The sequence below is a fragment of the Onthophagus taurus genome, chromosome 5 (assembly GCF_036711975.1).
Source record: "Onthophagus taurus isolate NC chromosome 5, IU_Otau_3.0, whole genome shotgun sequence".
NCBI lineage: Eukaryota > Metazoa > Arthropoda > Insecta > Coleoptera > Scarabaeidae > Onthophagus > Onthophagus taurus.
In genome coordinates this window covers 1,852,751-1,872,931 of record NC_091970.1, presented here as the reverse complement: position 1 = coordinate 1,872,931, position 20,181 = coordinate 1,852,751, and the positions used below count along the sequence as shown (strand labels likewise).

The following is a 20,181-nucleotide window of genomic DNA, read 5'->3' as shown; positions in this document are numbered from 1 at the left end:
TGGCAATTAGTAATGGCAATTATAGCGTGAAGTTTTCTTTTGTAATGTCAATTATAGCGTGAAGGAATGTTCGGTAAGGTTAGTTTTGTTTACAAACATTAATTATACCATGAAGTTTTCTTTGGCAATTAGTAATGGCAATTATAGCGTGAAGTTTTCTTTTGTAATGTCAATTATAGCGTGAAGGAATGTGAGGTAAGGTTAGTTTTGTTTACAAACATTAATTATACCTTGAAGTTTTCTTTGGCAATTATATAGAATCGTTCGGGTTTAGCCGTCTTGAGAGACGTGCGGCTAAATCCGAATGTTTCTAGTTCTCGGTCTAGTGTTAGTTCTAGTGGCAGTGGTAGGTAGCGCTTGTTAGTTGTCAATGTCAACTTTAATTTTATTATTATATTCGTAATCTTCATAAAATAACCTTTAAAGTGAGTCCAAACTTGACGCATTTATCTCAAAAAACCAAAAAGTTCGAACTTTCAACCTCAATTTTGACATATTTGTAATCTTCATTAAAAATCCTTTAAAATGAGTCCAAACTCGACATATTTAACTTTAATAGCAATGGAAATACAATCACTTCCGGTTTGAAACGTCAACGTCAATTTTGACATATTTGTCATCTTCATTAAAAGACCTTTAAAATAAGTCCAAACATGACGCACTTATCTCAAAAAACAAAAAAGTTTGAATAAAAAACATTAAACACGAAGTTGGCAACAATGAAGATAGCAATTTAATTTTTAAAAATTAATACCAACCTCAATTTTTTATTTTTTTTTATTATCTTTTTATTTTGTTTTTGTGACAAATATTAAGACATTTTATAAAAATTATGAATATATCAAAATGACATTGACATTTCAAACCGGAAGTTGTTTATATCTCGAGTAATATTGGAATTAAACGTATCATGTTTGGACTCATTTTAAAGGATTTTTCACGACGATTACAAATCTGTCAAAATTGACGTTGACATTCTTAACCGGAAGTTGACCATAACTTTATTAATATTGAAGATAAATATGTCGTGTTTGTACTCATTTTAAAGGATTTTTAATGTAGATTGCAAATATATCAAAATTGAGGTTGACATTTTACACCTGAAGGTAGTTGTCATATAATAGACAATGGACAACTTCATGGTGTACTTTCATGATGTATTCTTTATTAAAAAAACCTTTAAAATGTGTCAAAACATGACGCATTTATCTCAAAAAACAAAAAAGTTAAAATAAAAAATATTAAACCTGAAGTTGGCAACAATGAAGATAGCAATTTAATTTTTAAAAATTAATACCAACCTCAATTTTTTATTTCTTTTTATTATATTTTTGTTTTTGTGACAAATATTAAGACATTTTATAAAAATTATGAATATGTCAAAATGACATTGACATTTCAAACCGGAAGTTGCTTATATCTCGAGTAATATTGGAATTAAACGTATCATGTTTGGACTCATTTTAAAGGATTTTTCACGACGATTACAAATCTGTCAAAATTGACGTTGACATTCTTAACCGGAAGTTGACCATAACTTCATTAATATTGAAGATAAATATGTCGTGTTTGTACTCATTTTAAAGGATTTTTAATGTAGATTGCAAATATATCAAAATTGAGGTTGACATTTTACACCTGAAGGTAGTTGTCATATAATAGACAAATGGACAACTTCATGGTGTACTTTCATGATGTATTCTTTATTAAAAAAACCTTTAAAATGTGTCAAAACATGACGCATTTATCTCAAAAAACAAAAAAGTTAAAATAAAAAATATTAAACCCGAAGTTAGCAACCATGAAGATGGCAATTTAATTTTTAAATATTAATACCAACCTCAATTTTTTATTTTTTTTTATTATATTTTTGTTTTTGTGATAAATATTAAGACATTTTATAAAAATTAAGAATATGTCAAAATTGACGTTGACATTCTTAACCGGAAGTTGACCATAACTTCATTAATATTGAAGATAAATATGTCGTGTTTGTACTCATTTTAAAGGATTTTTAATGTAGATTGCAAATATGTCAAAATTGAGGTTGACATTTGACACCTGAAGGTAGTTGTCATATAATAAACAACTGGACAACTTCATGGTGTACTTTTATGATGTATTCTTTATTAAAAAAACCTTTAAAATTTGTCAAAACATGACGCATTTATTTCAAAAAACAAAAAAGTTAGAATAAAAGACATTAAACCCGAAGTTAGCAACAATGAAGATAGCAATTTAATTTTTAAAAATTAATACCAACCTCAATTTTTTATTTTTTTTTAATATATTTTTTTTTGTGACAAATATTAAGACATTTTATAAAAATTATGAATATGTCAAAATGACATTGACATTTCAAAGCGGAAGTTGTTTATATCTCGAGTAATATTGGAATTAAACCTATCGTGTTTGGACTCATTTTAAAGGATTTTTCACGACGATTACAAATATGTCAAAATTGACGTTGACATTCTTAACCGGAAGTTGAGCATAACTTCATTAATATTGAAGATAAATATGTCGTGTTTGTACTCATTTTAAAGGATTTTTAATGAAGATTACAAATATGTCAAAATTGAGGTTGACATTTTAAACCTGAAGTTAGTTATCATGTAATAGAAGTTTTATAACCAGAGCCCGGACAGTTTAGGAAAATTATCCTAAAACGCCTCCCACTCCAGTCTCAATATTCAATCGAAGCGTGCGAAGCTGTCGGATACGTCATACCTTATGTCACGAAATAAATTATAATTAATTTATTAATTATAAATTTAATAAAACCAAAAATGAATAATTCAGTGCGTATCTTTATATTATTTTTATTAATTCATTAGTTAATGTTGCGCTGCAAGTTCTTCGCTAAGGTACGCTCATCGCTCTTCGAAATTCAATTTTGAAGAGTAACTTAAAAGGTGTCAAAAGCGACAACAACGTACTTACGTCATTGTCATGGAAATCGTTTCGTGTAGAGGGGCGCACTTTTCCTAAACTGTCCGGGCTCTGTTTATAACTGAAGTTAATCTAGTGTTGGTCACTTTTTCGCACTTTCTTTTTATTTTTAACGTGTTTTTGGGTCATTCTTGATTTTTTCTCAAGTTTCCTAATATTTCGAATCGTCATGTAAAGTTCAATTGTCTTGCCATCTTTTTTATAGTCTTCTGCTGATTTTCTGTCCATTGCTATACGTGGCAGTTTATGTTTGCCCTTTTCTCTTCTAATCTAGGATAGTTCTTAAAGTTTTCATTTGCTGTAATGTATTTTGTAGTTCTGAGTTCTTTTGCATTCTTGTTTATGTATGAGATGTTTTATGTTGACTCCATAATGTGCTCTCCATAATTTTGCCATCCCACTAAATAGTAAGGTGTACTCTCCATATTTTGATGCTCCTTAACCCCGTTTTGCAATCTTCATTTAAATTATTAAAGTATTTAAATGGAAACAAGAAAAAATTGGTATGATTAAAAATTTCGTATTCAATTTTATTTCTAATTTAACAATTTCATAGAAACTATTCAATAAATAAGTAAAATTAAAGAAAAAGATCTGTACAAGTTTATCTTAAAATATAACAAAAAATATCACAAAAGATTAAAGTTTAGTCGTTTCGTTTTTCGTCACTACTTTATCTTTATTTTTCAAATCTTGGTTTTTATCGCTTTGATTTGCTTCTACATTGTTTTTATTGGTTTTGGTGAAATTTGAATGATTTGGATTGTTCCACCATTGCTCTTCGCCACTACCAAAAAGAACGAACACCACGTTCGAGGTTAATAGCACCCCCAACGTGATCCAAAAAACTAATCTCCACTGCGATAATGAATGCTAGAATAAAAAATAATTACTTTTTCTTTCTTTTCTAGGTTATGATGGATACTTACATCTTCTGTTAAAGTTCCAATTAAATATGGAGTAATCATCCCGCTAATTGCCCCAATACCATTAACAATCGCCATCAAAGTTCCTGCATAATTCGGAGATAAATCCAAAGCGTTCACTTTCATCCCACAATAAAAGGTGCCCATAAAACCCATCGCTATGGTAAATAACAAGACCACGGTTACTCTATCGCAGCCAGCATAAGAAGCCCCAATTATAAAGATTCCAGGACCAATTGAAGCTAAAAAATGAAATGTAAGTACCCCTTTTTGTTGTCTTTTTTTGTGCTTTACCTATTGATGTAAAGAATTTCCTTGCAAACGTAATCTTCATGTAATTCTTTTGGATAATGTGGTCACATAACCACCCGGAACTTAACGAGATAATCCACATAAACAAATAAGGCAAAGATGACCAAAACCCGTTCTCTTTTACTTTAAATTTTAATATATCAGACATATATTTGGGGAGATCAGTGACCATAGCGAAAAATCCCCAATCGTGACCAATTTGGGCGGCTACCAAAGCCCATAAAGGTATCGAAGTTAAAATGGGTTTCCAAGGGATCTTTTTATCCTTATTTGAAATTGTAACTAAAAAAAATTAATTATTTATTTACAAACATAAGAATGTGTTTAAAAAGTTTTTACCTAATTGTTTCCTAAGATACCGTTTTTCATCCTCGGTGATAAAAGGATGCGATTCTGGGTCATTGTAACAAAGAAAAGTCCAAAAAATGAACCAAACGATACCGAAACCGCCGAATAAATAGAAAACGCTCGCCCAATCTTCCGTAACGTGAATAATATAACCGCTTAAAAAGTTTGAAACGATCGTCCCTATTTGACTTCCGGCGAAAACTAAGGTACCAATTTTTGATTTTTCACTAGGAGGGACCCATTTCCCCAACAAAGCGTTTAAAGCGGGAAAAGTTGTACCCTAAAATTATATAATGTCACTTTTTTATAACTAGTGATGTAATGATTTCATTATATCACTTAGTGATGTAATGATTTCATTATATCACTAGTGATGTAATGAATTACCAGAATAAGTCAAGTTTTGAACTAAAATTGCTTTTTTTAATGGAATTAGATAAAATTACTATTTATTTACCTCCCCAGCTCCTTCTAAAACCCTCAAAACAATTAACCATTTATAATCGCCTAAATAAACAACGGCTGGTGTTAAAATCGTAAAAATCGCTGTTGATAAAATTCCAAAACCCAAAGAATGTTTTCCGCCGTATCTTTCAGCTAAAATTCCTCCCGGAAGATGGGTGATTACATAACCCCAATAAAATGAGCTTAAAATTAAGCCTTGCGTTGTTTCGTCCCAGTTATACAATTTATCCGGATGCTAAAAAAACATTAATATGTAGTAATCGATGTCAATTAAAAATGTTAATGAGATTATTCTTACTGTAACCGTTCCTGTATTTGTAAATGTTCCGTCCGGATTTGGGCACGAATCGATTATATGTTTTTCGGTCCGATTTATTGGAGCTACCATTTCTGTAATTGCTACGGATAATGTCGTTCGCATCGTATATGCGTTTATTACAGCTAAAAAACCCATTATTCCTAAAACGTAGCGTTGGGGAATTATAAAACCTGGAAGAAAAAAAATTATTAATAATTTGTAACTGCCTTAAAACAGATTTTTAATCTCAAACAACATCTTTTACGTGTGTTAAACCCATATCCTTAACTTTTTATCCCCTAAGACACTGTTTCATCCGGAAAGTCATGATATAACTTAAAATATACAAGCTGCGAAAGCATAAAATGAGGTTGTAAGGGGTTTAGATCATCTGGAATAACACTTAATGTCGGCTCTAATAATACATAGTCCTTGACATCCCTTAATGTTGTCTTTATTACTACTTCAAGCATCCCTCAATATCACCTTGGGAAGCTCTCACTGTGATCTTAAACATCCTTCAATATCATCCCTACGATACCACAACGTCATCCTGACAGCCCTCAATATCGTTATCGACATCTCCCATCATCTCTAACACACCTCAACATCATCCTGATCAGCGCCTCTTGTCATCTTTGTCAACCCTAGAATCATCTCTATCTTGGACAGCTATCACTGTCAACCTTAAACATCTCTCAATATTCTCTTAGACAACGATCAGCATCGTTCTGTACAATAACATCAACCTGGATCACCTATCATTCCTCAATATCATACTTTGGATTTCCCTCCATATCGTCCTTGTCAAAACATGCTCCTTCAAACATCCTCTTATTAACATCATCATTTTATTCTTGGAATTTCTGCTCCTTCATTTACAACAATGAAATATTGGATGGCAAAGGTTAAGCAAGGTCTTGTGACTGAATAAAAACATTATCCAGGATACCTCTTTACATCAACCTTGGCACATCGTTCTGTGTATCGCCCAATTTAATTCCTGGAACCTCTTAACATTGTCCCAATTGTTGTTTCTCAATATAGTTTCTAATAAATCAACATCACCCCGAATGGCAATTCATTTTGACTCTTTGATATCATCTCAAATATATTAATATTATTCAAAGAACCTCTCAATATCGTTTCAATAACATCTTATTACCCACAAATCAATATCGTCCCGATGATCTCTCGATATCATATCATGCCTATGATATCGACATCAACCCAAACAGCGTTTAATTTCGCCTCTGGCAATTTCGATATCATATAATATCCCTTAATATTGTCTCTGACAACCCACAGCATTATTCTGGAGATCTTCCTGTAACACTCTTGTTCGTTAGATTTCCTCCTTCTGGGCTACGTCAATTATAAGGTTGTTTATTTAATGTAATTTATTACTGGAATTACGATTATTTTGAGATTAGGCTGGGTTGTCGTTTACAATAACGAGTGAATTGTCTTAACATTCGAAATAATAGTTCCATAAACTCCAGCTACACACTTTCTATTACCAACCTTAATGTTTCTGTCCAACTTGTTTAATATGGCTTCCTTGTCCACTTTTTCTATGGCAGTTGTTAAATTTTCTATATGATCATCGATGTTTTTGTCCATGATGTTCGGACACCCTCAACGGATTGCCTCTGACAACCCTCAACATCATTCCGGACATCTCTCAATATCACTCTTGATACAGCAGTTAATAAATAAACATCGTCTCAACTGTCCCTTAATATCGTTCCTGGCATTTTTCAGTATTATCTCTGGCAACCGTCAAGATCGTCCTGAACATCTCTGTCTATCTCAATATTGGTACTTAGAATCTTCCGAGTCATCAACCAACATTGTCCTGGCCTTTCCTTAATAGAATTTTAGATCGCACTCATTGTCATCTATGATAAGCCTAGAAATAGATAGCACTCAATGTCGTCTCGGAAACCTCAATATCATACCAAACATCACTCAGTATTGTCGCTGACAACTCTTAAGATCGTTCCATACGTCTCTCTATCAAACAATATCATCCTGACTATAGTCTGTTTTTAAACTAGGAGGAGCATTTTAAATTTGTCACCAGATTGACCTTGCACGTGATTGGTTGAATGCGAGGAAGGTTCACATAGGCAATTTTGAATGTGACGGTTAAGTTATTAATCAATCGACAGTTTCAATGAAGTCCAGCTTATATCAACATTGTCTAGATTTTATCATCATTATCATACTTGACATCTCTTAACATAGTTTATGGCCTTCCACAACATTCTCCAAATATTATTTTCAATATCGTTTTTGACATTAACCACAATTAAAATCCTAATTCCTTTTCCTCAACATCATTGATAAGATATTGTCCTCGAACAATATGATTCCCAACATTTATCAATATCTATATATCAATTTAGGATTTGCTGAAGCAAGCAAAACAAAAATACTTTCACCTTTATGTATAGCTTTTATGTATAGCAAATTCTGGGTTACAAAGAATTTCTCATCAATTTAGTTTGAAGTACATCTTTTTCCTCATCATATCTAAAACAGCAAAAGTTGTTTAGAAAACCAGTTTTTTTTTTGGATTTTTTCAAATTTCGAGTTAAGCAGAATATTTGATTTTAAATTAATTAAACTAACTTTTCTGTCTTTCGTTTTTCTCTTCGTTTTTGTGGTATTTCTGCAAATTTCGAGTTGTGTAGAAGTTTTGATCAATTTAATTTGAAGTAAATCGTATTCCTCGTCCTTAAAGTCACAAATGAGCACAGAAGATTTTTCTTGGTTAAATTGATTATCATTTTATTTTTTTCCTCTAAAAATCTATTAACAAATCTTGCAAAATAAGTAAGGAAAATGATTACAAAATTGATAGCCAATTAAAATCGACAATTTTTTTTAATCAATGTGAAATGATCCAAAAAACACGTTAAAAATAAAAACAAAGTGCGGAAAAGTTACTAACTTCAGTTATAAAACTTCTATTACATGATAACTAACTTCAGGTTTAACATGTCAACCTCAATTTTGACATATTTGTAATCTTCATTAAAAATCCTTTAAAATGAGTACAAACACGACATATTTATCTTTAATATTAATGAAGTTATGGTCAACTTCCGGTTTGAAATGTCAATGTCATTTTGATATATTCTTAATTTTTATAAACTGTCTTAATATTTGTCACAAAAACAAAAAGATAATAATAAAGATCCAAAATTTAAGGTTGGTATTAATATTTAAAAATTAAATTGCTATCTTCATTGTTGCCAACTTCGGATTTAATGCTTTTTATTCAAACTTTTTTGTTTTTTGAGATAAGTGCATCATGTTTGGACTCATTTTAAAGGTTTTTTAATGAAGATGACAAATATGTCAAAATTGACGTTGACGTTTCAAACCGGAAGTGATTGTATTTCCATTAATATTAAAGTCAAATATGTCGAGTTTGGACTCATTTTAAAGGATTTTTTATGAAGTTGACAAATATGTCAAAATAAAGATATATTCATAATTTTTATAAAATATCTTAATATTTGTCACAAAAAAAAATCAAAAATTAAGGTTGGTATTAATATTTAAAAATTAAATTGCTATCTTCATTGTTGCTAACTTCGGATTTAATGTTTTTTATTCTAACTTTTTTGTTTTTTGAGATAAATGCGTCATGTTTTGACACATTTTAAAGGTTTTTTTAATAAAGAATACATCATGAAAGTACACCATGAAGTTGTCCATTTGCCTATTATATGATAACTACCTTCAGGTGTAAAATGTCAACCTCAATTTTGATATATTTGCAATCTACGTTAAAAATCCTTTAAAATGGGTACAAACACGACGTATTTATCTTCAATATTAATGAAGTTATGGCCAACTTCCGGTTAAGAATGTCAATGTAAATTTTGACATATTTGTAATCGTCGTGAAAAATCCTTTAAAATGAGTCCAAACATGATACGTTTAATTCCAATATTACTCGAGATATAAGCAACTTCCGGTTTGAAATGTCAATGTCATTTTGACATATTCTTAATTTTTATAAACTGTCTTAATATTTGTCACAAAAACAAAAAGATAATAAAAAAGAATCAAAAGTTAAGGTTGGTATTAATATTTAAAAATTAAATTGCTATCTTCATTGTTGCCAACTTCGGGTTTAATGCTTTTTATTCAAACTTTTTTGTTTTTTGAGATAAGTGCATCATGTTTGGGCTCATTTTAAAGGATTTTTAATGAAGATGACAAATATGTCAAAATTGACGTTGACGTTTCAAACCGGAAATAATTGTATTTCCATTAATATTAAAGTCAAATATGTCGAGTTTCTACTCATTTTAAAGGATTTTTTATGAAGTTGACAAATATGTCAAAATAAAGATATATTCATAATTTTTATAAAATATCTTAATATTTGTCACAAAAAAAAATCAAAAATTAAGGTTGGTATTAATATTTAAAAATTAAATTGCTATCTTCATTGTTGCTAACTTCGGATTTAATGTTTTTTATTCTAACTTTTTTGTTTTTTGAGATAAATGCGTCATGTTTTGACACATTTTAAAGGTTTTTTTAATAAAGAATACATCATGAAAGTACACCATGAAGTTGTCCATTTGCCTATTATATGATAACTACCTTCAGGTGTAAAATGTCAACCTCAATTTTGATATATTTGCAATCTACGTTAAAAATCCTTTAAAATGAGTACAAACACGACGTATTTATCTTCAATATTAATGAAGTTATGGCCAACTTCCGGTTAAGAATGTCAATGTAAATTTTGACATATTTGTAATCGTCGTGAAAAATCCTTTAAAATGAGTCCAAACATGATACGTTTAATTCCAATATTACTCGAGATATAAGCAACTTCCGGTTTGAAATGTCAATGTCATTTTGACATATTCTTAATTTTTATAAACTGTCTTAATATTTGTCACAAAAACAAAAAGATAATAAAAAAGAATCAAAAATTAAGGTTGGTATTAATATTTAAAAATTAAATTGCTATCTTCATTGTTGCCAACTTCGGGTTTAATGCTTTTTATTCAAACTTTTTTGTTTTTTGAGATAAGTGCATCATGTTTGGACTCATTTTAAAGGTTTTTTAATGAAGATGACAAATATGTCAAAATTGACGTTGACGTTTCAAACCGGAAGTGATTGTATTTCCATTAATATTAAAGTCTTTCCTTTTAAAGTTTTTCCAATAAATTTTGAATCAAAAAATTAGTGTCTCGCTAAAATCTATTAACAAATCTTGCAAAATAAGTAAGGAAAATGATTACAAAATTGATAGTCAATTAAAATCGATAAAATTCTATTAAAATTCCTTTTTGAATTCCTTTAAAATCGCCGTTGTTACTATTTCAAGAGAGATACAATTAATCACACCGGATCACCAAGCAAAGCAAAACTTGCACAAGAAGAGAATGTCACTTGAATTTCGAATCGAACCGGTGGCGGCAACTTTGCGAAGAAAGTTTCCGCGAGAATTTCAATCGGAAAGTTTTTTGTTTCTCTTTTTTTTCTTTCTTTTGCAAAACATGCGCCGCCGCAAAAGACAACTAATTATAATAAACACGTTCTGTTCGGTACCTTTTACTTTTCAACTCGTACCAAAATAAAATCGCTATAAAAAAGTATACTTACATTTCGATATCGACTTTTTCCAATCTTTTTTTATCGGAATCTTTTCTTCACTTTTCTTCATATTTAAGATTCACTCACAACAAAAATCACTTTCACTCTAATATAAGATATAGTAAATAATGTTACACGATTTATTTTGATTGAAATTTCGTTGTGGCACAATTCGTAATTTTATTGTCAGGTGTTGAATTGACGTTTCGACTCTTAAGAACCGCTTAATTAGCCGGACGGTAATTTTATAAAACGTGCGGCTTCCACCTCCGCCTCTTGTGGCCACCACGCCAATGTTCTAGAATGCCTAACCTTTCGTGAAATTATTTCAAACATTCAGAGGTGAAGAGGCTCCAACAGCTGATAAAATCACTAATACGCTTTTTGTATAATAAATAGTTACGCCAAATGTGTCATAAAACATTTTTGTGGAAAAATGTTTCAAATTGATGATTCTCAACATCAAGTTAAAAAAAATATTTGACATTGAAACGTATTCAAGAATTAGAAAAAAAAATTCTAGATAAGTGATCCATTCTATGTAAAACAGCGAATCTATCCTCCGTGATTTATCTCTTGAAGTATCTAGGCCAAGTTAAGTTAATGTAAACGCAAAAAAAAATCTTAAAAATTTAAAAAATTAAGTTATAACAATAACAAAAAAAAAGGGAAAGGGAAACTGCAAAAAAAGGTCAAACAAATTTAAATTTCGGAAATATTTTCTGACTCGAATACGTAATTACAATAGAATCTAATACGTTTAACATATCACGAACGAATGTTTTGCGGTCAAGGGTAAACAAAAAGGTTTTTTTTATAATGTTCTTTCTTTCGTGTCCGATTGAAAATGAAAAAACGGGCGCCAGAAGATTCAGCAGGGGCTAAGAAGGTCTTTTCCTCGTTCCGTTGAGGACGTATGTTAATCAACAACCACGTCGCGTTTACAAAAAAGGAACTACCGTTTTTTTTATTCTTCGTTCCTTCTTTCTTTGAGGACTAATAACAAATAACCGACTTTTTTCGTTAGTATTCACCCGGCGAAATCAACAAACCGACGCAGCTCCGAATCCCTTTTTAATCACAAATTAAACCGTTTATAAGCTATAAGCGATTAAGCAATTACAATTGTTAAACCATTTTTGGAATAAGTTCTTTGAATACGGTATTATTTTTTGGTTTAATATAATATGATGATAATTGTAATATTTCGTTAAAACAAATCTGCAATGGCAGAATAATGTGTGAAATGTGCAGAAAATTATTCGTTGGAGATTTTTTATGCCACCCACCAGAAAAATCTTGTCCAGGAGCTCCCAAATCACTCAAGAAACAAGTTCATTGCGAAGCCACGTGTCAATAAAGCATTTAAACAGCAAATCATAAACTTCACTCCAACAGAACACAAAGATGAAGCAACTTAGGAAAAATTTTGTAGTCAGCTTGAAGCAGCTTATTGACTTATTATCCTCAAATGAGATCAAGATACAGACGACTTCGCTTGCAACATGAATATCGTGGTGAGCTTAAAGTGCTTCTAGACATCCATAAGAAAAAACATGGGCGTCACTTGATGGAAATATATTTAACTTAAAAATCGACGATTTTTTTTAATCAATGTGAAATGATCCAAAAAAACACGTTAAAAATAAAAAGAAAGTGCGGAAAAGTTCCTAACTTCAGTTATAAAACTTCTATTACATGATAACTAACTTCAGGTTTAACATGTCAACCTCAATTTTGACATATTTGCAATCTTCATTAAAAATCCTTTAAAATGAGTACAAACACGACATATTTATCTTCAATATTAATGAAGTTATGGTCAACTTCCGGTTAAGAATGTCAACGTCAATTTTGACATATTTGTAATCGTCGTGAAAAATCCTTTAAAATGAGTCCAAACATGATACGTTTAATTCCAATATTACTCGAGATATAAGCAACTTCTGGTTTGAAATGTCAATGTCATTTTGACACATTCATAATTTTTATAAAATGTCTTAATATTTGTCACAAAAACAAAAAGATAATAAAAAAAATCAAAAATTAAGGTTGGTATTACTATTTAAAAATTAAATTGCTATCTTCATTGTTGCCAACTTCAGGTTTAATGTTTTTTATTTAAACTTTTTTTGTTTTTTGAGATAAATGCGTCATCTTTTGACACATTTTTTTAATAAAAATACATCATGAAAGTACACCATGAAGTTGTCCATTTGTCTATTATATGATAACTACCTTCAGGTGTAAAATGTCAACCTCAATTTTGATATATTTGCAATCTACATTAAAAATCCTTTAAAATGAGTACAAACACGACATATTTATCTTCAATATTAATGGAGTTATGGTCAACTTCCGGTTAAGAATGTCAACGTCAATTTTGACATATTTGTAATCGTCGTGAAAAATCCTTTAAAATGAGTCCAAACATGATACGTTTAATTCCAATATTACTCGAGATATAAGCAACTTCCGGTTTGAAATGTCAATGTCATTTTGACATATTCATAATTTTTATAAAATGTCTTAATATTTGTCACAAAAACAAAAAGATAATAAAAAAAAATCAAAAATTAAGGTTGGTATTAATATTTAAAAATTAAATTGCTATCTTCATTGTTGCTAACTTCGGGTTTAATGTTTTTTATTCTAACTTTTTTGTTTTTTGAGATAAATACGTCATGTTTGGACTCATTTTAAAGGTTTTTTAATGAAGATGACAAATATGTCAAAATTGACGTTGACGTTTCAAACCGGAAGTGATTGTATTTCCATTAATATTAAAGTTAAATATGTCGAGTTTGGGCTCATTTTAAAGGATTTTTTATAAAGTTGACAAATATGTCAAAATTAAAAGTTGAAAGTTCGAACTTTTTGGTTTTTTGAAATAAATGCACCATGTTTGGACACATTTTAAAGGTTTTTTTAATAAAGAATACATCATGAAAGTACACCTTGAAGTTATCCATTTGTCTATTATATGATAACTACCTTCAGGTGTAAAATGTCAACCTCAATTTTGATATATTTGCAATCTACATTAAAAATCCTTTAAAATGAGTACAAACACGACATATTTATCTTCAATATTAATGGAGTTATGGTCAACTTCCGGTTAAGAATGTCAACGTCAATTTTGACATATTTGTAATTGTCGTGAAAAATCCTTTAAAATGAGTCCAAACATGATACGTTTAATTCCAATATTACTCGAGATATAAACAACTTCCGGTTTGAAATGTCAATGTCATTTTGACATATTCATAATTTTTATAAAATGTCTTAATATTTGCCACAAAAACAAAAAGATAATAAAAAAAAATAAAAAATTAAGGTTGGTATTAATATTTAAAAATTAAATTGCTATCTTCATTGTTGCTAACTTCGGGTTTAATGTTTTTTATTCTAACTTTTTTGTTTTTTGAGATAAATACGTCATGTTTGGACTCATTTTAAAGGTTTTTTAATGAAGATGACAAATATGTCAAAATTGACGTTGACGTTTCAAACCGGAAGTGATTGTATTTCCATTAATATTAAAGTTAAATATGTCGAGTTTGGGCTCATTTTAAAGGATTTTTTATAAAGTTGACAAATATGTCAAAATTAAAAGTTGAAAGTTCGAACTTTTTGGTTTTTTGAAATAAATGCACCATGTTTGGACACATTTTAAAGGTTTTTTTAATAAAGAATACATCATGAAAGTACACCATGAAGTTGTCTATTTGTCTATTATATGATAACTACCTTCAGATGTAAAATGTCAACCTCAATTTTGATATATTTGCAATCTACGTTAAAAATCCTTTAAAATGAGTACAAACACGACGTATTTATCTTCAATATTAATGAAGTTATGGCCAACTTCCGGTTAAGAATATCAATGTAAATTTTGACATATTTGTAATCGTCGTGAAAAATCCTTTAAAATGAGTCCAAACATGATACGTTTAATTCCAATATTACTCGAGATATAAGCAACTTCCGGTTTGAAATGTCAATGTCATTTTGACATATTCATAATTTTTATAAAATGTCTTAATATTTGTCACAAAAACAAAAATATAATAAAAAAAAATCAAAAATTAAGGTTGGTATTAATATTTAAAAATTAAATTGCTGTCTTCATTGTTGCTAACTTCGGGTTTAATGTTTTTTATTCTAACTTTTTTGTTTTTTGAGATAAATACGTCATGTTTGGACTCATTTTAAAGGTTTTTTAATGAAGATGACAAATATGTTAAAATTGACGTTGACGTTTCAAACCGGAAGTGATTGTATTTCCATTAATATTAAAGTTAAATATGTCGAGTTTGGACTCATTTTAAAGGATTTTTTATAAAGTTGACAAATATGTCAAAATTAAAAGTTGAAAGTTCGAACTTTTTGGTTTTTTGAGATAAATGCACCATGTTTTGACACGTTTTAAAGGTTTTTTTAATAAAGAATACATCATGAAAGTACACCTTGAAGTTATCCATTTGTCTATTATATGATAACTACCTTCAGGTGTAAAATGTCAACCTCAATTTTGATATATTTGCAATCTACATTAAAAATCCTTTAAAATGAGTACAAACACGACATATTTATCTTTAATATTAATGAAGTTATGGTCAACTTCCGGTTAAGAATGTCAATTTTGATATATTTGTAATCGTCGTGACAAATCCTTTAAAATGAGTCCAAACATGATACGTTTAATTCCAATATTATTCGAGATATAAGCAACTTCCGGTTTGAAATGTCAATGTCATTTTGACATATTTATAATTTTTATAAAATGTCTTAATATTTGCCACAAAAACAAGAAGATAATAAAAAAAATCAGAAATTAAGGTTGGTATTAATATTTATTGCTATCTTCATTGTTGCTAACTTCGGATTAAATGTTTTTTATTCTAACTTTTTTGTTTTTTGAGATAAATACGTCATGTTTGGACTCATTTTAAAGTTTTTTTAATGAAGATGACAAATATGTCAAAATTGACGTTGACGTTTCAAACCGGAAGTGATTGTATCTCCATTAATATTAAAGTCAAATATGTCGAGTTTGGACTCATTTTAAAGGATTTTTTATGAAGATTACGAATATAATAATAAAATTAATGTTGACACTGACAACTGAAAGTAGTAATAATAGTAATTTTAATATATGTCTGTATTTAATCTACTTATAGCTACTTTGTAGTTATAATATTCATCAACGATGAACAAATCAAGAATGTATAAGTGCGATCTTATAGATTAGACATAGTGATGCAATACAAATTGATAAAACTTAACTCGATAAAAAATTGTTTTTATATCGATGTATTTATTTTGAACTTGACTTTTTTTTGTAAAAATCAATATTGTGAAAGTCAGGTATCAGAATTAATTAGAAACTATTAATTCGATTGTTGAAATGTAGTTTAATGTATAACTAAGTTTTGATAGATAATCTGGTTGTAGCGGCTAATGTCAATAGCCATTTCCAGTAATGCAGTATTAGGCATTACAAGTTTGTTGAATCATTTGCCATTTTAGCAAATTAATTTCCTTGCCCATCAAATTATTTCTATTTAATCTTGAACATTTTTAAATCATTCCTGGCAGAAAGCAAAGAAACAGAGACAACAAATAAGTAATATGGTGCATCCTGCTGTATTTTATTTAAGTCAAGAAGTTCAAAAACTGCATTTATTTATTACCCTATTTCTTGGTATATCTCTTTCTTGGTATTTCCTGGTTTCACTCATCTTTAAGATATATCTCATCCATCTTATACTTTGAGCTTTGGCAAACCTAACAAGGTTGTTAAATTCTTTATTAAAAAAATGTTATGAACATTTTTCTCAATGCAACACAATGATATCCGGGTTTTTAAAAAAAAATCGAAAGATCTTCAATTAATATTTTTAAATCATCTAATAAACATTAAATACATCTCAAATAAAATAACTTCGTGATCTTCGAAGAGATCATTAAAAACAATTCCGTCACGAAAAATTAAAAATTGAAAGAAAATCAACACGTGTTCTTAATTTAATTAAGATTAATAAAAACGAAACAAATTAAATTTTCTTTTAAATAAAATAACACTAAATTTATTTAATTTAATCGTTACAACGATCTTAACGATTTAAACATTATCCTTTTTGTATTTTCCGTGCTCGGAATTACGAAAAAAAAGAATAAAATAGTTTAAACCTTGGTTTCTATGCGTTGCTTTTTAAATGGCATTGAATTAACATTGGATTAAACACTAGATTGTTGTTATAAATATTTTCGGACCAGTTTTTTTTTTGATATCAATTTCAACTACCTACTTTAAATCGTAATTTATTTCAATTTTAATTTAATTTCTTGGGTAAAACAAAAACAAAGTTTATTGATCCTTTGTTTTTATAAAATAAATGTGTTTATTATCTATCGTCTCGGTTCGAAATAAAAAAAAATAAAAATAATTTTCTTTTTTGAAAAAATCAAATTGATAAAAACAGCGATAAAGGTGTAAATCGTAACTAAATAAATCACAATCGAGTATCTTTACAATATATCCTTAATCCGATAGTTGATTGACGAACAATGTGTTTATTATTAATTATTACACATGGAGCGATTTCTTTAAGTTTATTGGGGTTAATAAAGCATCGCAAAAATACGATTGAAAATGACCTTAACCGTATCAGATTCGCGATTAAATTTAATGTGATCAATGATAAATTAATAAACTTACCGCTTCGTTTATTTTTTTCTAATAATGGAGAGGTTTCGTTTAAAACCATTCTATTTTCTTGATTATTACAACAATTAAAACAGAACTTAACACAACACCGTGTTTATACAAATTGGAATTTAAACTCGATTATTTAGGTTTTATGTAAACTCTTCGTTATCTTTGTACAAACTATATTAATTGATGGAATATTCCTATTAAAAGAATTAAAAGAAAAAAAATATTTTGAATTATGTACAGGGTGTCCAAATTTACAATGCCGCAAACCAAATTTTCATCCTCTTCCTTTTTGATATACAGGGAGTATTTCAAAAAGTTCAATAAAAAAATAAAATATAGGTGGTTCCATTTAAAAAAAACCTAAGTTGTGTTTATAACTCAAAAACCGTGATGACTAGAAAAATTTTACGTGCACCATTGGATTCTCCGTGAAAAAATCTATTAGAACCCGTTTTTACTTTTTTACTAAGTTTCCGAATAGCCGAGATACGGAGAAATTTTGAAATACTCCCTGTATATCAAAAACGAAGAGGTCTATGAAAATTTGGTTTGCGGCATTATAAGTTTCACAAAAAAGTAGCTAAGGTTCGCGAAAACCGCAACTTTCTATCTTACATAATAACTGAGATATCCTGCAAACCCATCGAAATTTGGACACCCTGTATAGTTTCCGATATTTCTGGTGGTTTAACGCCAGAGTTTAGGGTTTATAAACCACCTGTTTACAACCCCGTCTTTGTTCGTTATAGGATTGCAATTAAGTCATAAAAACCACCAGAAATATCGGAAACTATACAGGGTGTCCCAATTCCGATGTCCGCATAGGCTATCTCCGAAACTAAAAGAGATAGAAAAAAAGCAGCTTACATGTCATGATCTCGTTTTTCGAGAAAATGTTAATGCCGAAAACTCCGAACAGCTATCGTCTTTTGTTTTCGCCCTATCGGCAAAAACTGAAAATTTTGCACATATCTCACTTGAGATCATGACATGTAAGCTACTTTTTTTGTATCTCTTTTAGTTTCGGAGATAGCCTATGCGGACATCGAAATTGAGACACCCTGTACTTTTCTGGAATCAGCTAAAAACATTTTGCCCAATATGAACATACTGCTTTTTGAACATACTCCTTGATATTATCTAACTCTCCTGAACCAGTTATTTATTGCGCACAACCAAAATATGGAGTCTTACAGACATCCTTTGCTTATCCAGTATTTTGCATTCTCGCTCTCCATAAACTTAGCAGCCGGGAGAACCCATTCTCTCCAAAAACCTTGCTTCAATAAAGCTTGTACAGTTCCATCCTCTCCTCAACAATATCCTACCCTCTCTCTCTATGAACGATAAAATTTTCTGCACTTTTCTATGGCGAAGGCCAAATAAATCGGTCTGACCCAGCCCTGTGGTTTCAGTAGCCACAGAACCCTGTATTTCTTCCACTCCTCGAGAAACACTTCCTGGCGCAGACATCCCTCAATCACTCTTCTCCATTCACGCTTAAAAACCTCCCATGACTTTTTCACCACTTGCCCATGCTTGATTTTGTTCCTTCCTTCTTTATCCATAACCTTCCTATCCAGCTTGATTAGCTTGCTTTGTAGTTGACTTACATTAACCCACTAGCTGCCACGATCCTCATTTGGGGATTGTAGATTTTAACGTACTTTGCTTGGTGCGAAATGTATATTAGCTATATGTCTTAACCCAAGCTACGAAAGCATTTGGTACTTTTTTTAAATATAAAATATTTTTATTGACTGTTAATGAGTTAAGGATAGAATGGGTTGCTTTGAAGTTTGCTTTGAATTGAAGCTAATTTATAGATACCCAACCCAACTCAACTACGTGTTAAAGTTGAATTACAATTTTTGGTTGGGTTGGTTTCGGGTTGAGTTGCTGTGAGGTTGCGATTTGAAGCGAAATCGTTCCTTATACAGGCTGTCCCGAATCATCCCGTATAATGCTCTGATGCGGAAGATACGGGACAGCCTGTATGCTTTGATAAAGATATAAGTGTCTCATAAGAAGATATTTATCCTCAAATCGCCGAGGTCTCTAAAACTGACGAAATTGAGTTGATCTATCAAATAATGCGCCTCGCCCGTGAGCGACTTCGGCGATTTGAGGATAAATATCTTCTTATGACAGATTTGTACCTTTATCAAAATATGTAAGGAACGATTTCGCCTCATTTCGCCAAGGTCACTTGGCTAATACCTTCCAAAGTTAATAATTTCATGCTGATGTATGAAAATCTTGATGAAGATACAAAAACTTTAGCTTCAAACCTTGCAGGATTCTAGCGCCTCGCTCGCAAGCGACCTTGACGATTTGAGAGGAAATTATTGTTTATACAGGATGTTTCTAAATGAATATCGCGGTTTTAACGCTTTGTAGTATGGTTTTAAGTTTCATGTAATAAATACTACGATATTCATTTAGAAACACATATACAGGATGTTTCACGTAACTGGTTCGTTAAAACTTTTTTAGGTTCCGCTATTCGTGTAGTT

General features: G+C 30.0%; 2 protein-coding genes across 2 annotated transcripts in view; one reads left to right on the top strand and one right to left on the bottom strand.

Moving 5' to 3' along the window:
- Positions 1–3,456: 3,456 nt before the first annotated feature.
- On the bottom strand, positions 3,457–11,162 carry LOC111422274 (putative inorganic phosphate cotransporter). The gene is made up of 7 exons (XM_023055472.2): positions 10,951–11,162; positions 5,302–5,492; positions 4,996–5,238; positions 4,530–4,818; positions 4,173–4,472; positions 3,882–4,120; positions 3,457–3,825 (listed from the first exon to the last, which is right to left on the bottom strand). The coding sequence occupies exons 1-7, from the start codon at positions 11,009–11,011 to the stop codon at positions 3,592–3,594; spliced, it is 1,557 nt and encodes a 518-aa protein (XP_022911240.2). The 5' UTR covers positions 11,012–11,162; the 3' UTR covers positions 3,457–3,591.
- The window catches only part of LOC111422275 (serine/arginine-rich splicing factor 4-like), a 62,290-nt gene continuing 46,152 nt past the window's right edge, over positions 4,044–20,181 (top strand). Inside the window, exon 1 of the mRNA XM_071195748.1 lies at positions 4,044–4,134. The gene's annotated coding sequence lies outside the window, so the exon portion shown is untranslated. The remainder of the gene's footprint in view (positions 4,135–20,181) is intronic.

Coding starts and splice junctions, on each gene's coding strand:
- LOC111422274 (XM_023055472.2), bottom strand. CDS start 11,011: ATGAAGAAAAGTGAAGAAAAGATTCCGATAAAAAAAGATTGGAAAAAG. Junction 5,239..5,301: donor CAAATACAGGAACGGTTACA/GTAAGAATAATC, acceptor ATGTTTTTTTAG/CATCCGGATAAATTGTATAA. Junction 4,819..4,995: donor TTTTAGAAGGAGCTGGGGAG/GTAAATAAATAG, acceptor ATATAATTTTAG/GGTACAACTTTTCCCGCTTT.